The sequence below is a fragment of the Molossus molossus genome, unplaced genomic scaffold, assembly GCF_014108415.1.
Source record: "Molossus molossus isolate mMolMol1 unplaced genomic scaffold, mMolMol1.p scaffold_m16_p_2, whole genome shotgun sequence".
Classification (NCBI taxonomy): Eukaryota; Metazoa; Chordata; class Mammalia; order Chiroptera; family Molossidae; genus Molossus; species Molossus molossus.
Window position 1 is genome coordinate 142759900 of NW_023425355.1, and position 23021 is coordinate 142782920.

Here is a 23021-nt window from a genome sequence, read left to right on the forward strand (position 1 = left end):
ATTATAATCATTAATTTTATACTATAGTATGATTTTTTTTAATGCTTATGATGGTTCTGTAAGCAGGTATTAAGCATACCAACCAGTTCCCAGGTATTTTTCTAAGTCAGCCTCAAGGAGATTGCCAGCTAGTGGGGAGAGCAAAGAAGAAACAAGTAGTTGCTTGAAATGGAGGCATGCACAAACAACAGGTTCTGAGCACTCCATCCCGGGTGGACCAGTAAGAGAAGATCCCTAGACAAGGAGGCATTGAGCTAATGTGTATTTACACCTATTTTCCTGATGTACAAAGTATGGGGGTCTGGGGGAGATGGTTAATCATACTTGGAGGAGTGTCTTGAGTTTGATATTTGTACAGATAGGATGTTTAATGTCCTGGGTTCGTCAAATAGGTTATCCAAGGTCTGCACTTAATCAAAGTGAATCTCCTCCACTTACAGCACACTATTTTATAGTCTCTACGGCTGTTGGAGGTTTTTTGGCAATAGTTTTGTAGCCAAAACTTTCATGTAGTTATCAAATAATACTTTTGGAGAGTGATGGTTCTGAAAATCGTGAGAATTATTGCATCTGAAATCCCTACCCACTCAATGGACAAAACTACTTATTTCTCATTATCCTGCCAAATTCAAGCAAATCCCAAAATAGGACTTTTCCCAAACTAAATGAGCTCTAATTCAGTAGTTACAGTAAAGGCTAATGGGCCAGTTATTTTCCTCCTCTTCATTACTCAGGAAACACAGCACTTTTTTTTTAATCTTTTTTTTTTATTAATTAATTTATTTATTTTTATTACAGATGTTTCTCCTTTTCCCCCCACTGATACCCCCTCCCCCTCCCTCCCTGCCTTGTCCCCACCTTTGTTGTCCATGTCCATTGTTCATGCACACATGCATATAAGTTCTGGAAAGACAACCACTTTTAAGTAACTTTCCAAGAAACAAGTTAACACACTCACCTTTAAGTAACTTCTGAAGTAACAAGTAACATTTAATTTCTGAAGAATGGTTTGATTTAGAGACATCAGTTTACTTAATCCTGGAGCAGCCATCTCTTTATCTTGCACATTTTCTTTATATCCTTGCCACTCTTGAAGTTGTTTAGATTTTGCTGATGCAGTTGGAGCAGGAAGGGAAAACCCCATTGTATGAGGTCTTATATCAAGTTTACCAACTTTAAGATTTAAACTCTTGGTTTTTCTCTCTCAATTTGGTTTTAAAAATGCACACAGACATCTATATTTGTTCAAAGTCTCATTCTTTGTACATGTTAAGTTTTGAACACACAGCCTTGTTCAATGTTGGAATTGTTTTCTAGGGTAAAGTTTCTCAACTTCAGCAGAGTTGATATTCAAGGCTGGATTATTCTTCTGTGGGGTATGTCTTGTGCATTGTAGGATGATTAGCAGCATTCTTGATCTCTTCCTACTAGATAACCAATAGTACCACTCTATCCCCCACCACCCCCCTTCCTTGAGATTCTAGACATTGCCAAATGGCCCCCTAGCAGGCACAGCCAACCTGGTTGAGAACCACTGCTCTAGAGAAAAACAGTTAGATAAAGAAATCTCTAACATGGAATTAGCTGAGCTGTGACCAATGCTAGTGTAACAGAGAATGGTCAGAGTTAGAAGTCATTATAAATGGAGACCAGGCCTTCCAAAAAATGTGAAATGAAGACATCCAGAGGGAAGAAATCTAACACACTGGCCTCCAGTGAGCTTTGTGAATTCAGGACATCCTCCTGGAGGATTTACTCTCATATTATCCTTAGGGTGACTTTGAGGGTGGTAAAAAGCAGCTTCTGGGTATGTTAGATGACAAAAGGCAGAGATAATACAAGGTAGCAATCAGGGAGGTGTTCAGGTGGCTGTATGTCAGATATGGCACAGTGATAAATGACAACTTTGGAGCTTTTAGTATATAAAACTTCCATGTTATGTTCAAATTTTGTCATTCTTGTTTTTCCCTTTCTGAATATAAGAACTGTAGCCAACATGTATTGAGCTTGGGAATCACTGACAGGAAAGAACTCAGAGATGGATATTAGTACATTTTATAGACAAGGAAACTGAGGTACAGAGAGGCTAGGAAACTTGTCCAAGTTTCCACAGCAGATATACAAAGGCTATGATTATGAACCCAGACAGTCTGCTTGTGGAGCCTACACACCCCACCACCGCACTGGAAAGCCATCTTTGCCCTTGTATGAGCACTTCTCTGACTTTAGAGCACTCGCACCCCACTGACATATTGGAAGCATGGAAAATTCTTTGGAGAGGAAAACAATCTGGTGGTTCTGAGGAAGATATTTATCATTATTAAAACATTTCTGATTAATAAAAAAAAATGCTGTCCCCTGGGCTATTTTTTATTGATGGTAGGGCAATGTTATTTGTAAAGGGGCTTTATTGATCTTGATTTTTTGATAGGTGATTCAGACATGATTTATTTGGGCAAATGTTTTGGGATTCAACTAACCATTTCATTAGTCTCTCCTTAACCCCTTCACTCCTCACCATTCCCAGCTCAATGTTACTCCTCAAGTATTATGTATCTTCTAGAACAGTCAAGTGTTTCAGATGAGGCCAGGACGAATTCTTCCCAGCAGGGAAATGTTTTTGAATAACTGTCACCAAGTGACCCCTGCTGATAAGTCTCTAGATTAAATGGGGGCAAAAGGAATTATGAGCCAAATTAAAAAACAAAAAGTAAAAGTTCCAATTAATAAGAATTTCATAACAAACATAGGCTGATGACTATTTTATTAGAGCAACATGGAACACAACTAGAGGCCACTATGTTCTGGAAATGTGGGAAATTAGTTGAAATCAGTTTTCTCTTGTGATTACCATGTTAAGCTCTTCACAGATCTGTTTAATGTTTTTAAAAAATTAATACAGTTGTTTACTATTTTATATTATTTTTAAAGTCTTGGCCTTAAAAATTCAATCTTGGTATTTTCAGCAATTGTTTACTACTAAAGGGCAAACTTCGAATTCATAGGAAAAGTCAACATTTTCATTGTATGTGAAGTTGGAAGAAGAGGTGGTTAACAGTACGTTGTTTGTAAATGAAATGAGCAACTTGACCTTTTTTCCATGATAGAATTTTATATTGGAAGAAGTGTAATGTTGCCTTGGTGATAACTGGTATGACAATCATGTAGTTTCTAAATGATTAGAGTGGAGAGAAGTTTTATTTAAAATTTCAAGTTGCTCCTTTCACTACGGGTAAATTCAGTGGGATATTGTGTGTATGTGTGTGTGTGTGTGTGCACCATTTGTCATATGTTGTGCTGTTGATTTGAACCACAAAATAGAAAAGAATGTAAATATTTTCTGATGTTTACAGGCTGTCAACCACCCTCAGGGATGGATAAAAGTTCCATTTTTTTTTGTTTGTTACTTTAAGCTTTCTGTCAGCTTAGATTTTGGCTTATTCCCAATGAAGTGCTGGGTTAAGGGCCACCCCAGTCTTTTACTGCCAGTGTGGATGTCTGAAAACAAATGGCCATTCCTTTGGAACTGAAATAGTTTCTCCTACAAGCAGAAAATATTAATTTATTTGAAGTCTCGATTTGTCTGTTTTAAATGAAAACCATTTTGGTGTGTGTGATTCAACCTAAGGAAGAGAAAGGCACTTGTACAATTCTTTAAAAAGTTCCATACGAGATCACGAGTCCTAGAATTCTTGGGAAATGACTTGTTAGAGATAGTTGAGAGGTCCGGTTTTAACCATCAAATCTGATTTTGTTTCATCTTTTGTTTAAATCTTTGAATTAGTAGGAATTGTTCTCCTAGCTCAGAAAGTAGTGTAGAGAGCAGCACTGTGTAATCCATCTCTTGGTGGTGGTAGAAATATCTGTGCTCTCCAATATGGCAGCTGCCAATCCCATAGGGCCTTTTAGCACTTAAACTATATTTAGTGTGACTGAAAACTGAATGTTAAATTGTATTTAATTTTAATTTAAAAATTTTTGAAGAGTCACATGGGGATACATATTAAAAGTGCACGTAGAATATAGTTACCAGTTAGCATATTTCTCCATTGTATTATCACCTACATATCTGAATTTTAATTTGGAAAATGTGGCAACTATTAATGTATCTGAGAAAGTGAAGATTACTTCTAAGTAAGCCTTTGAACTGGCATGTATCAAGATAGGTGGTTATGAAAATACAGGCTGAAAATTAGCTTGTTAGATTTCATTTTCCTTTGCTCTTTTTAATAAGAGAATTGTGAACATTTTCTGCTTAATTAAAGTTGCTATTGATTGAGGTTGAGCTCTTCAGATGATTCAGAACCAGTGTAATTAAGCATAGGAGAGAAAAAAATTACATCATAGCCATTGCAACTACAAAATAAAATTACATAACTGATGAGTCTTAAGTCAGCAAGTAGTTCAGACATTATTTGAATAAAAAAAAAAAAAAACCCTCATTTAATGTGAAAAATCACCATAAGCCCCCAGTGCTTTAAGGGTTTAGGGCTTAGAAATTGTTTTATCTTTGACCTGCCTGCTCTTTGAACCTAGTTAACCCACAGAATTTCAGCAGGAGCTGCCTTGATAGTCACTTCTTTGTTCTGTTTTGTTTGTGTTGTTTCTAATTCTTCTTCCTTCATTTTATAACACTCATCTTTTTTTTGTTGTTTGATTGTACTGTTTATTTTTGTTCCTGCTAAAGCCAATTGCTCTCCCCCTCCACCCTTCTTTGGTCAAAATATTTCTCTAAGAATCAAGTACATATAAACTGATTTCTACTTGGACTTTATCTGAAGGGGACCTACTAAGATTCAAAACTCACATCAAAGGGAACTGAAGGAAGAAAGTGTGTCTGGATTAAAGCAGAAGAAAGGGAGAAAAAGATTTTAAAAATTAAATTTATTTCTAATTACAGAAGTAATTTATGTTTATTGTGGAAACATTGGATCTTCATACAAACAGCTCTATCTCCTTCCATTTTTTTCTATGCACATTTATGTGTGTGTATCAATTATTTACATGTTATGGTCATGTGTAATATTCACAAATGATATATAGTCTTGTTCTTAAATTTTAGTTTATCGCATTTTCTCCACTAATAAATTTTCTTCTAAAGCATACTCTTTATCACAATATTCCTTCAGATAGATACAGTAAAATTTAAGTAAGATCCACTTTTTCACTTATATAGATGATGCTGTTATCAACATCTTTGCACATATCTTTTCATGCATTTCGATGACTCTCTCAGGGTAATTCCTAGACATGTACTTGCACTCTTGAAAAATTATGCATATGGAAGCTCTCAACAACCAAGAGCGAATGAGTGCAGAGAAGATTTCCAATTTATTCGTGACATGTGAATGGTTATAGTGAAATGAGATTTTCCTTGGGTTTACTTAACTTCATCTGTCTCTAACTTAATTTCAAAGACATAGCACAACTTAGTAAATAATCTACTTTTGTTTTGTTACTAATTTAATAATTCTTTAGATTTCAGTTTGGGTTTATTAATGTATTTATGATCATTATTGCTATTTATTTCAGCCTGGGCTTTGGGTCTTTGTCATTAGTATCTAGTAATTTTCTTCCATATTTGATTCAAATACTATATGCAACATTGGGCAGCTGCAACATTGGACAGCTGACTAAGCCTGAGTTTTAATGAATTAGAAGCACTCAGTTTTATTCAATTTACATCAGCTATGTTACTGTATATGGTGACATTTACATGCCGGAATTTTGTCACTTGTGGCTATCTGCCACAGTTGGGGAATCAAGAAATAAAATAGTCTCAAAGTGACTGTGGGCCTTCCAGAATAGCAATTCCAAGGTCAATGTCCTTTATTTTGTTAGGGAGAATGTGTATATAAAATAAGCTATAGCCCTGGCCGGTTTGGCTCAGCGGTAGAGCGTTGACCTGTGGTCCAGAGAAAATAAGCTATATATTAGAAGATGTTAATACACATTAACCAAAAGGAGAAGGTGGAGGAGGAGGACAAAAAGCCAAGAGCAGAGTGGAGCAGGTAGAATGAGAGACTAATATGGGACAATTTAAAAGAAGCATAGGAACCTTACCTCTGAATTCCAAGGCAACACACCTCACTGATGGATATTCATAAGTCTCATTCTGGACCATCAAGGAGATGCTATGTTGTGGTTAATAATCATTGTTTAATGTGATAGAACAATTTTCATTATAGAAGACTACCATGAGAATGATTATATTAAAACACATGTTTGGACATTTAATATACAAGTTTCATTTTCTTATTAAAATTATCTTGTGCAGTATACCTCATTCAATAATGACTAGTCTTCAGAGTCCAAAGCCTGCCATTTTTCCAGTAATTCAAAATGTGATTTGAATGTGTTTATATACACACATGTATAGTTTGAATTATTATAAAGGGAAAATTATTTTGTTAATGACTTTCCCAAATCTAGAATCCTCTTCTATCAGAAAAATTGAAAGCAACTCCAGTCTGACTCCAAAGTTTGTGTTCTTTTCAGTGTCACACACAATCTGCAAGTAACATCATCGCTTACATCCTGAAAATTTTTCTCAATAGGAATAAATATAATGACAATATTTTCATAAGCTGTGGAAGACAAAATATGTGTGTGGGGCATATATTTGAAGAATATGCTACATATATATTTTATCCCCACTTATCAGATATTTTTTTTCAGGAAAGTCATTGACTTTAATGATGTTCAAATAATTCTCCTCAGTCATGGTCATATAAGCTTTGCACCATTAGAAGAGACAGTTTGCTATAATGACATAAATGATGGGGGTCCTCATGGGATGTCATGATCCACCAATCAGTTATGACCCATGATTGAAAACACTAGCATAGAAATAGAGTGTGTCATCTACCCAGAGTTAGACATTTCCAGAGTTGGTTAATTTAGGGACACAATGATGCCACCAAAAACCTAGGGGCTTTCCACCTTTCTATTTGCTCCTCCCTGTCACAAAATGGCAGACACAGCTCCAGGCATCATATCCTCAAACAAATAGATCCAAAGACAGAACAGCACTTTTTATGTGTGTGTGTGTGTGTGTGTGTGTGTAATGAAAGGGTAATCTCTTTTTCTAGAAGCTCCTCCTCTCCTAGCAGACTTCTCTTTTGGCCTCATTCAGTGTTTCGGTTCCACCACAACTCATCCCTAAACGAATCACTGGCAAAGGGAATAGATGCCATATTTGGTATGGATATGGTATGTGATAGAGATCAATACTATAATTGACATGGAGGAGTGAACATTCATTTCCTGGCACAGGGAAGGAGGCTTATTTCTCCTGAGCTTGTGGAAGGCCAGATGCTGGGATGAATTCTAACTCTGCCAATAGGGAATAAGTGGTGAGGAAAGCTGTTGGACAGCTAGCAACGATGTCTGCTGTATTCGCCAGAGCATCCTGACTATACTGCTGTCATAGTGTTACTGCTGTAAGGCCTTCTCTTATTATTTGTGAGCTTATATTATTCCTTTGGTTCTAGATTACTTAAGGATAGGAACTTACTATTTTCACTAGGACATGAAATAGTATCTTGTCCTAGAGGGTGATTAATAAATATTTACTAAATTGATTAAAATTGTCCCATGCCAATTGATTAAAAGCTTTCTTACTTTTTTAATTGAATCGCAATTCTTTAAAATCAAGCTATTTATTTGAATATTGATACCCTACTGATAAAGTGATGTTTATTCATTTCAGAAAATGATTAAGAGACCTTAATAATAAAAGTATTAGAATAAAGTTACTATGGATGCTGTGCCATATAAACCCTAAAAAGAATGTTTACAGTTTTGTGTGGGTGTAGGCAAGGATTCAAATATAAATATGAGTGGGAAATAAATCTTGTGTTGAGTCCACTTTATGCATCTGTTAACATTTTGGAGACTATACAGTACAATTTATCATCTTAAAGATTATGAAATGAAATAAATGACTTATATGTAAAATCACTGTGATTACTTGAAGCTCTATTTAATAAAAATTTCCTTTGGAAAACTAATTATCTTAATAATTTAAAATTCAATGCATTATTCATATCACATAATCTCATTTAAAAATATTTTTCAGTAAAATGAGAACAAAAGACCAGATTTTATTTACTAATGTGGTGTGAATTATAAAGTCAGTGTTCCAAGTCTTAATTAGTTGTGTAAATATAAGCATTTCTCAAGAGATTATCTTTTTCAATGTAAAGAATTCTTCCTATAAACTTCCCTTCATTTGGTTCAGTTTCAGTGACAGTACATGTTTATAATTTTTCACTTTATCAACTATTATAACTAATATATAAACTGTTTTTAAAAGGATTTGAAATAGTATATTTTAAATTTTTTTCTAAAAGAAATATAGTACTCATTTGTCTGGAAAATGGTCAAATTGTAGGTATAAATGAGCAGTTCCTACCTTACTGAAGAATAGCCATTATAAATTGTTCTCTCAAGTGACATGAAATTTTAAATTTAATTTAAAACAAAGACATGAATAGTTTTTAAAACATTTTTATTGTTTGCTAATGGTACTTATTTTTAGTTACAGAATTTGCTAAGTAAAGTGATGCTAGGCACAAATCATTGTCATTCTAAAAGCAACTGAAGTATTTACTTCAGTTCTCTTCTCTTTTTCTGATCTTTTAATCCTGAAAAAAATACCAAAATAACAATTAAAATAATTTGCAAATATTCCTAGTGAGCATCATTTACAATAAAACATGTAGCTTCAGTTTTGTCAAAACAATGTACAACCATTAAAGTTTGACTCTATAATTTTTAAAGTTTCTTTTTTATCTCATTGACATTAGAAATGAGGTATCCAGGAAGGAGGTCCTGCCTTCGGGACACTTAAAACTATTAGTTAATAATAAAATAACAATTGCTACCGTTTACTGATAACTTTCTGCATGCCAGGCTCTGAGCTCATCACTTTATTTTCCATAAAACAACTCGACGAAGCTATCAATATTTATACCCTATTTTTACACAGGAGTTTTAAAAAGTTTAAACTATCTATTCAAAGTCACCTTTTTCTAAATAGCTCTGGCAGGACATGAATACATTATGAAGTTCATGGCCTTAATTATTAATAAAGAGATAAATAAATGTGTTTTCTATACAAAGAGAGAGCATGTACCTTAGACTAGAATAATCAACTATAGGCGCCAGATTATTTGTGATACAATCAATTTTCAAAAATCCTGCCCCATAATCTCCATAAATGTGAAACCACATTTGGCATATAAGTTTTTATTGGAAAAAATTTGGTATTTTTACTTGGACAGAGGCTTGAAAATTATCTGATTTAGTTACTTTCATTTTAAAGAAGGAAAAACACCTATACATTTGAAATAACTTGTTTAATAACATTTCCTTTTTGGGAACAAAGCCAGAACTGGAACCTAGGTATCCTGACTCCCTGTCCAATTCATTTCCACCTCATCCCTCATGGCTTCTCAGTAGAAAATCATCAGTAGCATTTATAATTTGGGATTACAGTCGAATGCATAGTTATAATAGAATGATATCTCATATACACAGAAGTAAGAGTTTATGAATATGGATAGGGGTCATTTATTTTATTGGCTATATTTCTCACTCATTTGAAAGAGCTTTCTGCCATGGGAGCAGATTTTGTGTTTGATTGTGTAAACTTCTTGCTATACGCTTAATCTATAAACCCCAGCACTGAAAAGGAATCTGACAATCTGTTTGGTTTAGGTTCCTCCAAGTTAAATTACAAACCACTTTCGATAGGTAATCTTCTGGTAGGTCTTTTAAAAGACTTACATATTCAAATATTTGCATCCATCCCCTCACTCTCAAAAATTGTCCTTAAAAAAAAATCTTCAGTGCAATTCTAGCCTACTCTTGCTAGTCTAACACTTGAAAGATAAGAACAGATATCCTTTCATACTATTGTCCTTAAAGTTAATGGGTTTCAGTAATACATATTTTGGTAGGAATTAAAGAATTTAAACCTACTATAAAGCTATGGTCTTAATTACTAAGTCATGTAGATAAACTTGTTGATAATATAAAGTTACAACACATGCTTGTACTAATAGAGTCGATGACCTATAGCTACTGAAACTGAGGAACCTGGATTGTTTGAGAACTTAGAACTCTGGTGGCCAATTTTGCTTTACCATTTTCACAGGTGTCGTAGTGGTCTCAGGATATACTCACCACTTCCTCCCGCTTGGTCTTGTCTGTTGCTGGCCAAGCTTCCAGAGGCAGGTCAGGAAGCATTGGGGGCAGGGGCTGCATGGGGAACATCGGAGGCAGAGGTGGCTGTGGTGGCAGGGGCTGGATGGGGTGCACGGGTGGCTGGGGCTGGATGGGCTGGTGAGGCTGTGGCTGGACGGGCTGGGGCTGGAAGGGCTGCTGGGCGGGCGGAAGGAGGTTTGGCTGGTGGTGTTGGGTTGGAGTCATGGAGTGTTGGCCAGGAACTGGCATCATTGGTTGCTGGGGGACCACGGGCTGCTGAGCTGGCACCACGGGGATGTGGTGATGAGGCTGTAGGGCGTGATTCGGGGGATTCTGCTGGGACAGCACGGGAATGATTTGGTGGTGCAGCCATCCACCCATGGGTTCGTAACCATAGGAAGTGTACTGGTGAAAAACAAAGAGTCAGGTTTACCATTGGCTCCATTGACTTCCAACTGGAGTAGTGACAATATGAATATTTAATTCATTTTTCCTGTGCAAGATTTTCTAACTGTGTACACAGATAGGACCTTTTACAAACTAGACTTCCTATTAGTGTCATATGTGGCATAGATATGTTATTTCATTCAAAAGGGAATTGAAATGCATGCTTAATATTTTAAGAGAATAAAGAACAAAATATTTACACACCGGCTGCCTTATCATGCTTTGATACCACTTCAGAGGAGTAAGCACCTTAAGAGAAAGAAACAGTAAAATACATTTGTTTAAATATAGTTACATGAAATATACATTAAAAATGCAGTCCTATCAATATTGTTAATCTGAAAATATGAGTTCTAAGGAATAAACATTTCTCAGGTGCTTCCTGTGCGTTAGACACTATGTTATATCCAGCACACACATTTTTCATGTTTTCTCACATACTCTGAGGCAAGTATCATCACCCTCACTTTTACAGACAAGTCATTGAGTATTAAAGAAGTTCATGAGCTTGGCTGAGGTTACAAAAGTAGTAATTCTATTTAATTCCACAACTCTTGCTCTTCCTTGCAAGAGCAAAACAAAACAGAAAAATTAATGTGACATAACAGTACTCATATTATTTTTTTGATTTGATGTCACAATGAAAAAAAAATAAAGGAGTCAGAAACACTGTTCCTCATCCTATAAACATAGGTTTTCCGGTCAAAGATGTCAACCTTTTCAGGTTTAACAGAATATCTTGCCTCAAATTCTTAATATTTTTCCTCAGCTTGCATGAGTAAATAGACTCACAGATTGCCATATGAACCTATGAAAGAAGTAAGAGTTTTATTCCTTTTCTAAAAGTACATATCTAGGTAACCTCAGGTGCAAGGACTCCTTTAATATAGTGCTACAGCATTTGATATCAATACAACACACAATTATTCACTTTGCTCAAGTTATACCTGATAAAGCACCTTTTATGTTGCTTAACTATTTTGCTCCCCAAACAGTATTTTGAAGTGTTGGTATGATTATTTTCCTTCTACAAATAAGGAAAACAAATTTCCAGAGAAAGAAAATGATTTGCCCAAGGTCACATGGTCAATATGGGGTTGAGGAGCACCTCAAACCCGATTACTATTTTATTGCTCTGAAGAATGTCTCATAGACTACTTGTCACTAATCTTTCAGTAAAGACAAGTGAGGGAGGCACATGGAGTATGAACTTCTTAGAATTATTTTTCTAGTTGGAAAGGATCTTAAGATCTTACCTGATTCCTCACATTTTAGGGGCTAGGATAGAATAAATCTGCTCAGCCAGAGATTAATTCTGCCCTGCCATGCAACCCCCTGAATGAAGGTTCATGATGGATACTTTTATAGCCATATAAGTAAGAGAGACTGAGTCAGAGAGGCCAGGCAGGAGTGTGCTGGGGCAATGCAGGCTTGAAGCAACTCATCAGGGCTTAAACAAGGAAGCTAGTAGTGGGAACTGAAAAAGTGGAACTGTGAAACATCTTAGAAAAAGAATCAACACACTATTCTTTACAGAGCCTTGGACATTATTAACTCAAACAATGGTCAAAATTAGTAAAGAGAAAAATTACCTCATAGCTGAAGTTGATATAACCAGGGTGCCCAGGATGAGGTGGTAGCTTTTATAGGGAGGGAACAAGGAGAAGAAAATGAAAGAGGGAGAGGGAGAGAGGAGGAAAAGGGAGAGAGGAAGAGATTAAGTCAATATGCAATTGTTCACATTAAGAGAGACTGAAGCTTCTTAAAAAATCTATAATGCAGAATATATTTGAGGTCGACTTTAGTTTGAACATGGATGCTGTGTAGGAGAGGAACCCTTTTATTTTAAAGAGGTCCAGAACAACTAAAAGACTTTCCTCAGGGTTGCAATCTTATGATGGGAGACCTGGAAGCAGGAACCAGCACATATTTATCCTCCAGTCATCTTCAGACACCCACCATCCATGAATCAATTAATGATTAATTGATGTCAATTAATCCTAGTCATTCGCACCCACCATCTTACTTCTTGATAAAACTCACTCCATGTTGAGAAGAGATAATATTTCTCTTACACAATTATGAAATACCAACAACAAAATCATCTCACAAACTTTCCCTTATAGATCAGGAGGTGGAGGAGTGCTTAAGTTTCAAAGAGATTCCTCATAATTCATGTGCAAAGTAAATAACACAACAACAACAGAAGAAGAAACAACTACATGTGAATTATTGATGAATATGAGAACAAGATGGGTTCAGTGAAGTGGAAACATTATAAATCCCCATGGAAAATGAAAGAGTTGATTTATGAAGTTTAGGCTGATCCTTTTTACTGCTCTGTCAATGTTTTTATAGCAGAAACATTCAAAAGTTCAAATTAAAAAACAATCTGAATAATTATCTAAACCAGGACTCTCAGTCCTGTGCAAAGGGCAGGCCAAGTGACTAATGCCTGCATTCTAGAGTTCTGGTTGGCCTTGGAATGCGTGAGAGGCAGGGGAGAGAGAGAATCATGCAGAATGTGTTCCTCAGACATCAAGCTATTTAAAGCTCTATTCTTTTAAATGCTCATGTTTCATAAGAAGGTTAATTCACTCTCATCTGAGTGTGAATTATTTTAGTCAAGTAACTGCCTTTTCTATATCTTCTTGATGTAAACCCTCAGAGAGTAGGGGTGTTGAATTGAGGAATGGAAAAGGGGATGAATTTGTAATGCAGAGGCTCCACAGGGGACTAGGAATCATCACAATGTAGGATTTCAGGAAGGCAGAGCACAGAATCTTGGTCTTGTGGATGAGAGAGGAAGAGAGGAGGCAGATATAGAAGCTTTGCTGGCTTCTGGTTGTATCAACTGCTCTTTATGCCACTGAAAAGCAGATGGGTCCTACTTTGCCCTTATGTGATCTGAACTCTCTGATCTTTTGTACTCATGTCTAGGGAGAATGGGTCAGACTTCCTGGTCCTGGGTATATTTGAATGTAAAGTATGTCCATATGTAGTGGGCATAGGTAGGATTCCAGACAAACATACAGAAGTCATGTGCTTAGCAGGTACACCCAAAAGGATGAGGCCTCTGAGAACAGGCAGATGGTTTAAGAAGGGAGTTCCTAACACAGAAATCATACCCTCTGAAGGATACAGCAGTGGAGTTTGGAGAGCAGGAAGAGATCCGGACACTTGCAAGAAATTGGGTTTTAGAAAAAAATGGCATTTTTGTAGTATTTGCCTGAGGCTGATTTAAGCACTTTCTCTAGAGGCCTTTCAAGGGTCCCTTCCAAAAGTTTCCTTCATCTAGAGGTGGACAATTATATTTACAAGCTTATTGTTTCACCAGAGTCTCTTTGGTGCTTATTAAAATGCAGAGTCCTGGACCCCCTCCCAGCTGTACTAAATCAGAACCTTCCGTGGAGGCATCTGAGGACCTATTTTTTTTTTTTTTAATAACAAGCTCTAGTGTTTTTTAAACAAAAAAATATTTGAAGACATCTTATCTTAACACTGTTTTAAATCCCAAAGTTTACCAACTATAAGACAGTTTTACTTCCAAGCTTGTGAAAATGGACTTTGATGTTTATAGGGGGTGTTTTACTCACGGGCATAGCAAAGGCTGCTCCCAGGAGGCAGGCAAACAAAATCCAGGTCCCCATTTCTTGATGGCCCTGAAACATATCAACACACACTTTTTTTTATCTCTTCTCAAATATGGATATAATCAAAGTTCCATAAAACCCAGATAATCAATATAGGTCTGTTGCTAATGGAAAAGATGGGGCCATTCCTTATGAGGTTACTTCATCCATATGCAATTCCCAGTTCTTAGCCCATTTTTGTTGTTTCTGGAGTCACAGTAGTGATAAAGATGCTTTATCTATCATTGCAGTATTTTGCATGCCATTTTCCTATACCCATATAGCTTATAGAGTCATAGAAGATAAGTGTAACTTATAATTAATGATTAAAAGAATAGAATTGGCCATAAAATTGAGGAGAGCATGAAGGCACCATATTTGATACTTTTAGAACCAGAAGGCAGAGAATTTTTTTTTTGTACAGTCTACCTGAGCATTGCTACTGTTAAAAACAAAGTCTAATCATCAAGAAAAGACATTAAATAAAATGCCAAAATATGCACATTGCTTAGTGGTGCAAATTATTGACTAACTTTGAAAACTTTCAGAAAAAAAGACCTTAAATTTTGCATAGGAAGTGAATATCATGTATAATAATGCTGGCTATGGAAAGTAGACTGACATCTTCTACCTCCTAAATCTGTTTTTAAAAGTTTGAATTAACGATGCCCAGCTGATGTGGCCTAGTGGTTGAGCTTCAACCCATGCACCAAGAGGTGCCAGTTCGATTCCTGGTCAGGGCACGTGCCCAGGTTGTGGGCCAAATCCCCTGTGGGGGACATGCAGGAGGCGGCCAGTCGGTGTTCTCTCTCATCAATGTTTCTATCTCTCTCTCCCTCTTCTTTCCTCTCTCTCTAAAATCAATCAATCAATTTTTAAAAAAGTTTGAATTAATGAGAAATTTTTTTAGTTGATTCTATTTGATGTCATTAAATAAAATGTTTTACAAAGTAGTGAATAGCAGAGTATGAAAAATTATTTATTTATTTATTTTTTAATTTTATTTTTGTTACAGATGTTTCTCCTTTTTTACCCCATTGACACCCTCCTCCCCATCCCCACCCTGCCCCATCCCTGGCTTTGTTGTCCATGTCCATTGGTTATGCATACATGCATATAAGTTCTGTGGTTTATCTCTTGATAAGTAATTAAAATAAACACTTTGCTTTGAAATTTGGCTTCAAAGAGCGCTTTAGGATTTGGAACTAAATTTTAAAGAAATATAGATACTTGGCCGCATTAGAAACTAACATAACTCATTTAATAATCAGAGTAGTTTAATTAAGGTCTAACTGAAGAAGTAACTGAATATTAACAGCATAAGTATTAGAAATGCAGAATATATTTTTAACTTGAAATGTAGAAAAAGAAATAAGTACAATAGAAGGAATCCCAAATAATGAATGAAATCCACATACCTTGGAATATGTGTATTCAGAGTAAGTTTCTGTCTGAAACTCAGGGATGCTTGATCCTATAGATTTCTTCCAACTAAGAGCTCAATTTATATCATTCACAGCATCTAGAACAACCAATCAGGTTTCTGAAGAAAAAATGTGTTGAGTATAACTAAAAATTCCTGTATCATGAATTTTTAGAACCTATGATCAAACATAAAACTGTATGTTGTGATTAGTGCATATGGAGTCTTTCATTATGGGAAATAATAGGTTTAACAAGCAAAAAAATTCATCACACTGTTTTTAAGTCAGCAAATAAATTGACTGCACATGCTGATATATTCAAGTTTACTTTTATTTATTTATTTATTTTTATCCTCACCCGAGGACATTTTTCCATTTCAAGTTTACTTTTAAGAAGCAGCTATGTCGTTGTCTATCTGGTTCTAGCAAACATAACATTGTTCTTTACCAAAAAAAAAAAAAAAAAAAAGTTAGACGGTTGAGTTTCTATCTATAGTGTAATCAAGATATCCCCTAGGGTTCCCTATCCCCATAAATCCCCATTCTGGTAAAACTCCAAAGATCTCCCCAATATTTTTCTTAGAAATTATAATTTTGGGATCATTAGTGTTCTATTTTCTATTGTCATTGAAGGTACTTTCTCTGTTCCCTGTGGCCATTCCTTTAACACCATTTTGGTATCCACCAAAAGAGGGGTCAAAGTCTATTCTCCTTGGCCCCATCCTACAGCCCATCTACCATCCAAGCAGCCATGAACTTGAGGTTATCACTTTAGCGAAACGTTTACTAATGGTCTAAAAGACAAGGCAGCAAACATATCACACACCTTTTAAGACTTCACACTTAAAAATGTATTTTGATTCTTATAAACAAATATGCATCAGAGGGAACATTGCCTTGGCTCTCTCGTCCCACATAGCAACTCAATCTTTCTCAGTATGATGGCCCTTTTTTGCGCACATCTCTCTTTCTCTTATAAGCAAATCCAAATCTCCCTCTTTCTTTTTCAGAGCCTCTTAACTGTCCCCTTAGTTGCATTGTCTCCATGTTCTCAGCAGTGTCTCCTTTGCCTAAACAGCAACAACCAAAGTCATTCTCTCTAAGAGGATCTCTGATCTAGCTATTAAATCCATGTCTTTTACTCTTCTTGTTTAGTAAAGCATATCGATTTTTTATTTTATTCTAGAATTGGATCAATTAAAAAGCAAAATTGTAACTAGTGATAAGAGACAGTTGATGAGTTGTCTATCAATACTATATCAATAAAAGAAATACTGATTATATACCCAGATGTTATTGCCAGCATAGCCAGATTTCTTTGACTACTTAAAAATATTTTTTAAAGTATGTACATATACATATGTTTTTATGTACATGCTCCACATTGGCTGATTTAAACTCAAAGAGAAAATGTCCATGAAAGGCAATGTATATTATTAAGAACTAGAGCTTAAACTTACATGGATCCTGACCCTAACTTCACCAAGGGTTCAGAGACGTTTGGCAAGATACTTAGTCTAGCTGATCCTCAGTTTCCTCATTAGTAAAATGAGGATAATTATATAAACTACCTAAGAGGATTAGTGTGAAAGCAAAATGAGAGACATCTCTGGGGGAAATGGAAAGTTATCATCCTCCTCAACTCCATCACTTGGCATACAGTAAATATTTCTAAATGCTAATAAATAAGATTGTAAGATTATCTTTGGGAATTAATTAGTAGGAAATGAATAACCTTCATGAAGAAAGGTAGACTTTGAGAGAAAGAATGGGGGGTGGATTACAAAGATGGAAGTGGAAGATTATAACAGGCAAATTGTATATATGAAAGTTTACAATGAATAGGATTCTAAAGGCCTATTGCTAAATTGTATATCAGAGTCAAGAAGGAAGCTGCAAAATGGATTTTAGGAGAATTGGTGCCAGGTTACTTGGAGGAGTAGGCAGTGGGGTGGGGGGTGCATAACAAGGTGCTACAGAAGAATAGGAGGAGGAAGAAGGAAAATGTAGATCACAGTAAATTATTTTGCAATCTCTTTTCCATTTTATTTCATTAAATATGTCAGAGTGCCTGCAAAAGATTCAGGACACATTTTCCTACAAAATTATGGTTAAACTCTACTAATTAAGTCATTGGTGAACTACTACTAATGGTCGTATAGTTTTACAAAATGTATCTCATTGCTTCATGTCATCTTTCAAGAATGAGTGTCTTATAGTTTTACAAAATTTATGTCACTGTTTTGTCTCATCTTTCAAAAATGAGAGTGTCTTGTAGTTTTACAAAATTTATCTCATTATTTTGTCTCATCTTTCAAGAATGAGAGTATCTTTAGTTTTACAAAATTTATCTCATTATTTTGTCTCGTCTTTCAAGAATGAAAGTGATCTTGTTGCCACAAAGGTCAACAAGGATCTTTTATTGTGGCATTAATTGCTCTGGCCCACTAGATATTGAGTTATTGCCAATTCACTGTGCACAGTTGTTCAGGCTTTGATAACAAATACAATAGAATACAATAGAAATGATTTGGTTCTATTTATTTTTCAGCACTGCATATCCCAAATCATAGGGTATTAAAATATGGATCTCTCTGCTTGAAATCTCTTTCACTAATTTAGATCCCACATATGCAGTTTAAAATTTGCTCAATGGCCTGGCCAGTGTGGCTCAGTGGGTTGAGCATCATCCCATGGACTGAGAGGTCCCAGTTCGATTCAGGGTCAGGGCACATGCCCAGGTTGTGGGCTCGATCCCCAGTAGGGGGCATGCAGGAGGCAGCCGATTGATGTTGCTCTCTTCACATCAATGTTTCTATCTCTCTTTCCCTTCCTCTCTCTCTAAAAAATCAATGAAAACATATTTTTAAAACATTCCACAGCCTTTTGTTAAAGAAATAAATAAAGAAAAGAAAAGAAAATTTGCTCAATGTTTTTGGGAAAAACAAAATTTCAGCTGAAAAAAATTTCCTATAAGCAATTATTTTATTTATGAATAAAGTGACTTTATAAAAGAAAACAGAATTTATTAAATTGACTATTTATTTTGTTTTATAGACTATAACATTTTCAAAATATTTACATTCTTGTTTTTCTAGCTCTATGACATTTTTTTTCTCTTTTAAAAATATCACTATTTTTAGCCCTGGCCAGTTTTGCTCAGTGGTTAGAGCATTGGCCTGCAGATCAATGAGTCTTGGGTTCAATTCCGGTCAAGGGCACGTACCTCATTGCGGTTCATCCCCGTCCCTGGTTGGGTCGTGTGGGAAGCAACCAGTCAATGTGGCTCTATCATATCAATGTTTCTCTCTGTCTCTCTCCCTTCCTCCCACTCAATCTGATAATAAATGGAAAAATATCCTCGGATGAGTAATTTTTTTTAAAAAATTACTATTTTTAAAATGGATCATGAGCATAAAATATTTTCTTGTATGGCAAGATCTCTGGAATAACTGTGACAATATGACCCTAGAATGTGCCTTCATTCACTTAAGCATTTGTTCCAAATGTATATGTTGAATGTCTATGAGCCTAAGACCTTTTGTGTTACTATAGGGGACACATACATGCAAGAATTTATTACTTTCTAAATGCTTTTCTCCAAAATGATGAGTGAATTAACACCATTATCAATTATAGGTTACTATTCTTGCCCAGAGGGTCCAAGAAAGGGTTATAAGAACATTACATTTGGGGCAACTTTTGGCCCAGATACACGTATTCTGAGTCTCCTGAGGCCTTATAGGATCAATCAGGGCTGCAAAACATGCAATTCATGTGGGAGGACCTGAGCCTAGGAAGCCTTCTACTCTTTTTGACAAATCATGAACCACATGGTTCCTGTCCACCTGGGGTTGGAGATGAAGAAAGCACAGGTGAATCCCAGGCAGCAAGGGTCTTCCATTATACCTCCTCACTTTGGCCCAATCAAATACATTTAATAAAGAGAATGCATGGTAGTCAAGAGCCAAAGCAGTCTTGAGCTCTGAGAGGAAGCATGTCTTAAATGTCTTCATGTCCTATGATGCCTGCTCTCAGACAAATAGTAGGCACTCAGAAACAAAAATGAATTATATATGGTTGTGTGTGTTGCTTTATAATTTTTTAAAACGTTCTTTTGCCCATTTTTATACTAGTTATAATTTTTCTTGACTTACAGTTCATCACATTTTGCTGTTCCCACAATGCTTATGTAGCAACTTCCCCCCTTCTAATTTGCTGTTTGATTTACAGTGTGCTGGAAAATCATGTGCCCAAGCTTGTTAGAAGTATGTGTGAACTGCAAGTAAAGAGTTGTTCTAAGTAATGTTGGCTCTGGAGGCTCACTTGTGAGAAAAGCTCAAAAATTTCAGTCTTATGGCATTGATTTTTGACTGCTCAGAGGCTGTTTTATTTTGTTTTGGGGGCTTTCTCCCGTTGCCTAACTTCCTGGTTTTTAGCAGTAGTCAAAGTATATGGGAGATCTTTGGACAAGTCAGGTGATATGAGTTCCAGAAGCCCTTCATCATCTATAGGGGCTCTACTCTTGAATCTTCTTTTGAAGCAGGTCCAGGATTGTCCAATATTCTGGAATAATTTCAGAGTGAGTATTTTTAAATAACTGTAGCCAAAGTCAACTTTGAAACATTTCTTCATAAGAAAAAATCATTCTCTAGGCTTTTTTTTTTTTTTCCCCACCCCTGCCCCTGCTGGAATGGAGTTATACCCTCTTTGGAGCTCTAATACACCACCAGTAATTAATTATGATTGACACACTGACTTCCCTTTGCAACCATTGGAAGTCAGATGTGACTTCTACTTTCTCAGGAGCTATTTTGGTACCTAGAAAAATCTCTTTTACAAAATAGTTGCTGGATGAATGTGTTGATTAATTTAAAAAATTGTAGAGACATTATGAAAATATATTAAAAAGTCCTTGATTTATGTGGATTCTCCATAGACCAAGAAATTGTGCATTTAGATGAGCCTTTAAACAGCTAAGATGGATAACTAACTCAGTGTTGCTGTTAACTGCTCCTATGGTCTTCATGCAAATGGCCTCTGATAAGGACCTAAAAAGGGAGATGTTCTAAAAGATTTATAAGACATTATCTTAACATCCTATTATATTTGAGTCTGACCTATTAGTTCAAATTGTAATATATTATAAGCAAATATATTATGATATATACACTTGATTATCTTATTTGTGACTCAGTTTATTTGCTTAATATAATAAAGCTTTATTGTTATTGTTATAACAATAATAAAATAATAATAATAATAATTATTATTATTATATTCTTAGGCTTCTAGAATCCCTTCAACCCAAGGAGTAACTTGAAAAGAATAACGTAAAAAAAAAACAACCCTCTCTCACCCACATTCACATTCTTTATTGATTGCAAATAATCAGCTCCTATTTTCAGAATACATGGGAATTCTCTGTTGCATGGCTGGTTGTTTGAAGCTATATAAAAAAGAGATCTTCTACTGACTAATGACCGACATGTAATAAGTGAGTAGACTTGGAACAAGATTTATAAGAAAAGCAAAAAGAGAGGTAAGGAACCAGAAAAAAGAAAGGTACATGTGAGAAAAAGGAAATGCATTGTGATGGCATTCAAAGTGGTGGTCAATGGTGGTGACTGGCTCAGCAAAGCCCAAAGTGTCCTGAAAAGAAAAGAGGAAACTCATTAATGAAGAAATAAGAAATAAAACAGCTATGCAGTAAAGGGAGATGGTCCTAGGGTCACAAGCCCTGAACATATCCCTCAAAGGCCAAAATTGTGACATAACTTGAACAGCCATTATTGAGCACTTATTATATGCCTAACACAGTCATTGGTCTTGGAGTACAAGGATGAAGAGGACAGTAGTCCAGTTCTCAAACTACTCACGGCCTCTAGAAGAATTCTCCACTCTGAGTTGGGACAGAGAATGCTGGGACTGGGTGTTGGAACAAAACATCCTTCTCACCTTCTGGAAGCTAACACACTCTGTGCCTATGTCTGTGTTTGTGGATGAGAATAGGGTGAAGAGGAAGGAGAGACAGTAGTGACACCAGAAGGCATCAGGGACAGTGGTAAAGGCTGGCCATCTAGAGTATTCCAGTAGTTCTTTGGCTAGATTGTTAAAGAGAATATTAATTGTATGTAGGAGCACTTCAGTCTTTCAGCCTGAAGTTCTATACTTTCTGCTTCTGCAGTGATTGTGTTTGAAGTGACATGCACACACTGAATCATCAAGGAAAGATTAAATTGTAGCCAGTGCATGCTATTTCCGAGGACAATAGAAAATAGATAGAGGTATTTATGAACTAAAATGTAAAACAAACGTCTGCTAATAGAGGGCTGGTTCAAATCAATTATGACACATATAACATTCAAAATGAGGATGTCAAGCTGTACTTGTTGACATAGAAAGATGTTTGTGACACATAGTTAAATGAAAAGAGAATTTTAAAGTCCTCTTTCTCTAACATGATCCTCCTCCTCCTCCTCCTTTTTTTTCATTGGGGAGATATTCACCAAAATATTAACAGTTGTTATTGAAGGGACTCATTCTTGAAAGTGCCTGGGAAGCCAAGATTTTATTTTATTTCTTTTAAATAATCTGTGAATGGAAAAAATGCAAGGGAGATACAAGAAGTATGGGAGGGTATAATACCTATTTCTCATTCATGTTCAGCAAAAGTGATGAGTAAATGATAGCACTAGATCCCCCACGGCTGTGGGTTTATTGAATGTCCATTCTCAAGTGCAAAAGAAGCTGAACATAAAGTCAAAGACAAAAAGAATGTATATTTATTTAAAGTGATAAAGTTCCTCTTCTATTATATCAATAGTAGAAAATATCTTAATATTATAAGCAGTCACAGCAAAAGTTTGTACATCTTATGATTTGAAAGATCAGTAAGCATTTGCTAAATATCTGGTGAGTCAATTTGCAATAAGGGAAATTATATGCAGATGGATAGTGTGTTGTTTGGGTTATAATTAACCAATAACTGTTGGGAGTGAAAATGTTACATCTGTGTTAACGGAGGTAACACAGTAATGTAAAAACAAGTTTTTTGTTTTAAATTTCTGCTTATTAGGAAAAATACAACAAAAGTAAGTAGCATTTTCTTACTGGGGTTCAATGTACATATACACAGATGGGTAGTTTCCAAACAAAAGCGATATGCTATGGTGGAGAGAACTTGTCTTTGATAGGACAGCCTAGGTCAGAATTGTGGTTTGGCCACTGACCCATGATGCCAGACCTTAGCCAATGTTCTTAACTCTTGTACACGTACCTTACTACCTGGAAAATGGAAAAATAT

The 23021-nt window shown here is 35.7% G+C and overlaps 2 protein-coding genes across 4 annotated transcripts in view; one reads left to right on the top strand and one right to left on the bottom strand.

Moving 5' to 3' along the window:
• ARHGAP6 (Rho GTPase activating protein 6) overlaps positions 1-23021 on the top strand; it is a 458118-nt gene that overhangs the window by 311352 nt on the left and 123745 nt on the right. The window lies entirely within an intron of this gene.
• On the bottom strand, positions 8499-15761 carry AMELX (amelogenin X-linked). Of its 2 annotated transcripts, XM_036270642.1 has the most exons (6): positions 15710-15761; positions 14256-14321; positions 12252-12299; positions 10864-10908; positions 10192-10617; positions 8499-8648 (listed from the first exon to the last, which is right to left on the bottom strand). In XM_036270642.1, the coding sequence occupies exons 2-6, from the start codon at positions 14307-14309 to the stop codon at positions 8643-8645; spliced, it is 579 nt and encodes a 192-aa protein (XP_036126535.1). In that variant the 5' UTR covers positions 14310-14321; positions 15710-15761; the 3' UTR covers positions 8499-8642. The 2 variants fall into 2 exon arrangements, with proteins under 2 accessions (XP_036126535.1, XP_036126537.1); XM_036270644.1 differs by lacking the exon at positions 12252-12299 and having other exon boundaries at positions 8511-8648.

Excerpts from the sequence above, each read along its gene's own strand:
- AMELX (XM_036270642.1), bottom strand. The coding sequence starts at position 14,309 with ATGGGGACCTGGATTTTGTTTGCCTGCCTCCTGGGAGCAGCCTTTGCT. Across the intron at positions 10,909-12,251 it reads ATATCAACTTCAGCTATGAG|GTGCTTACTCCTCTGAAGTG; the intron begins GTAATTTTTCTC and ends CTTTCTCTTAAG. Across the intron at positions 10,618-10,863 it reads AAAGCATGATAAGGCAGCCG|TACACTTCCTATGGTTACGA; the intron begins GTGTGTAAATAT and ends GTTTTTCACCAG.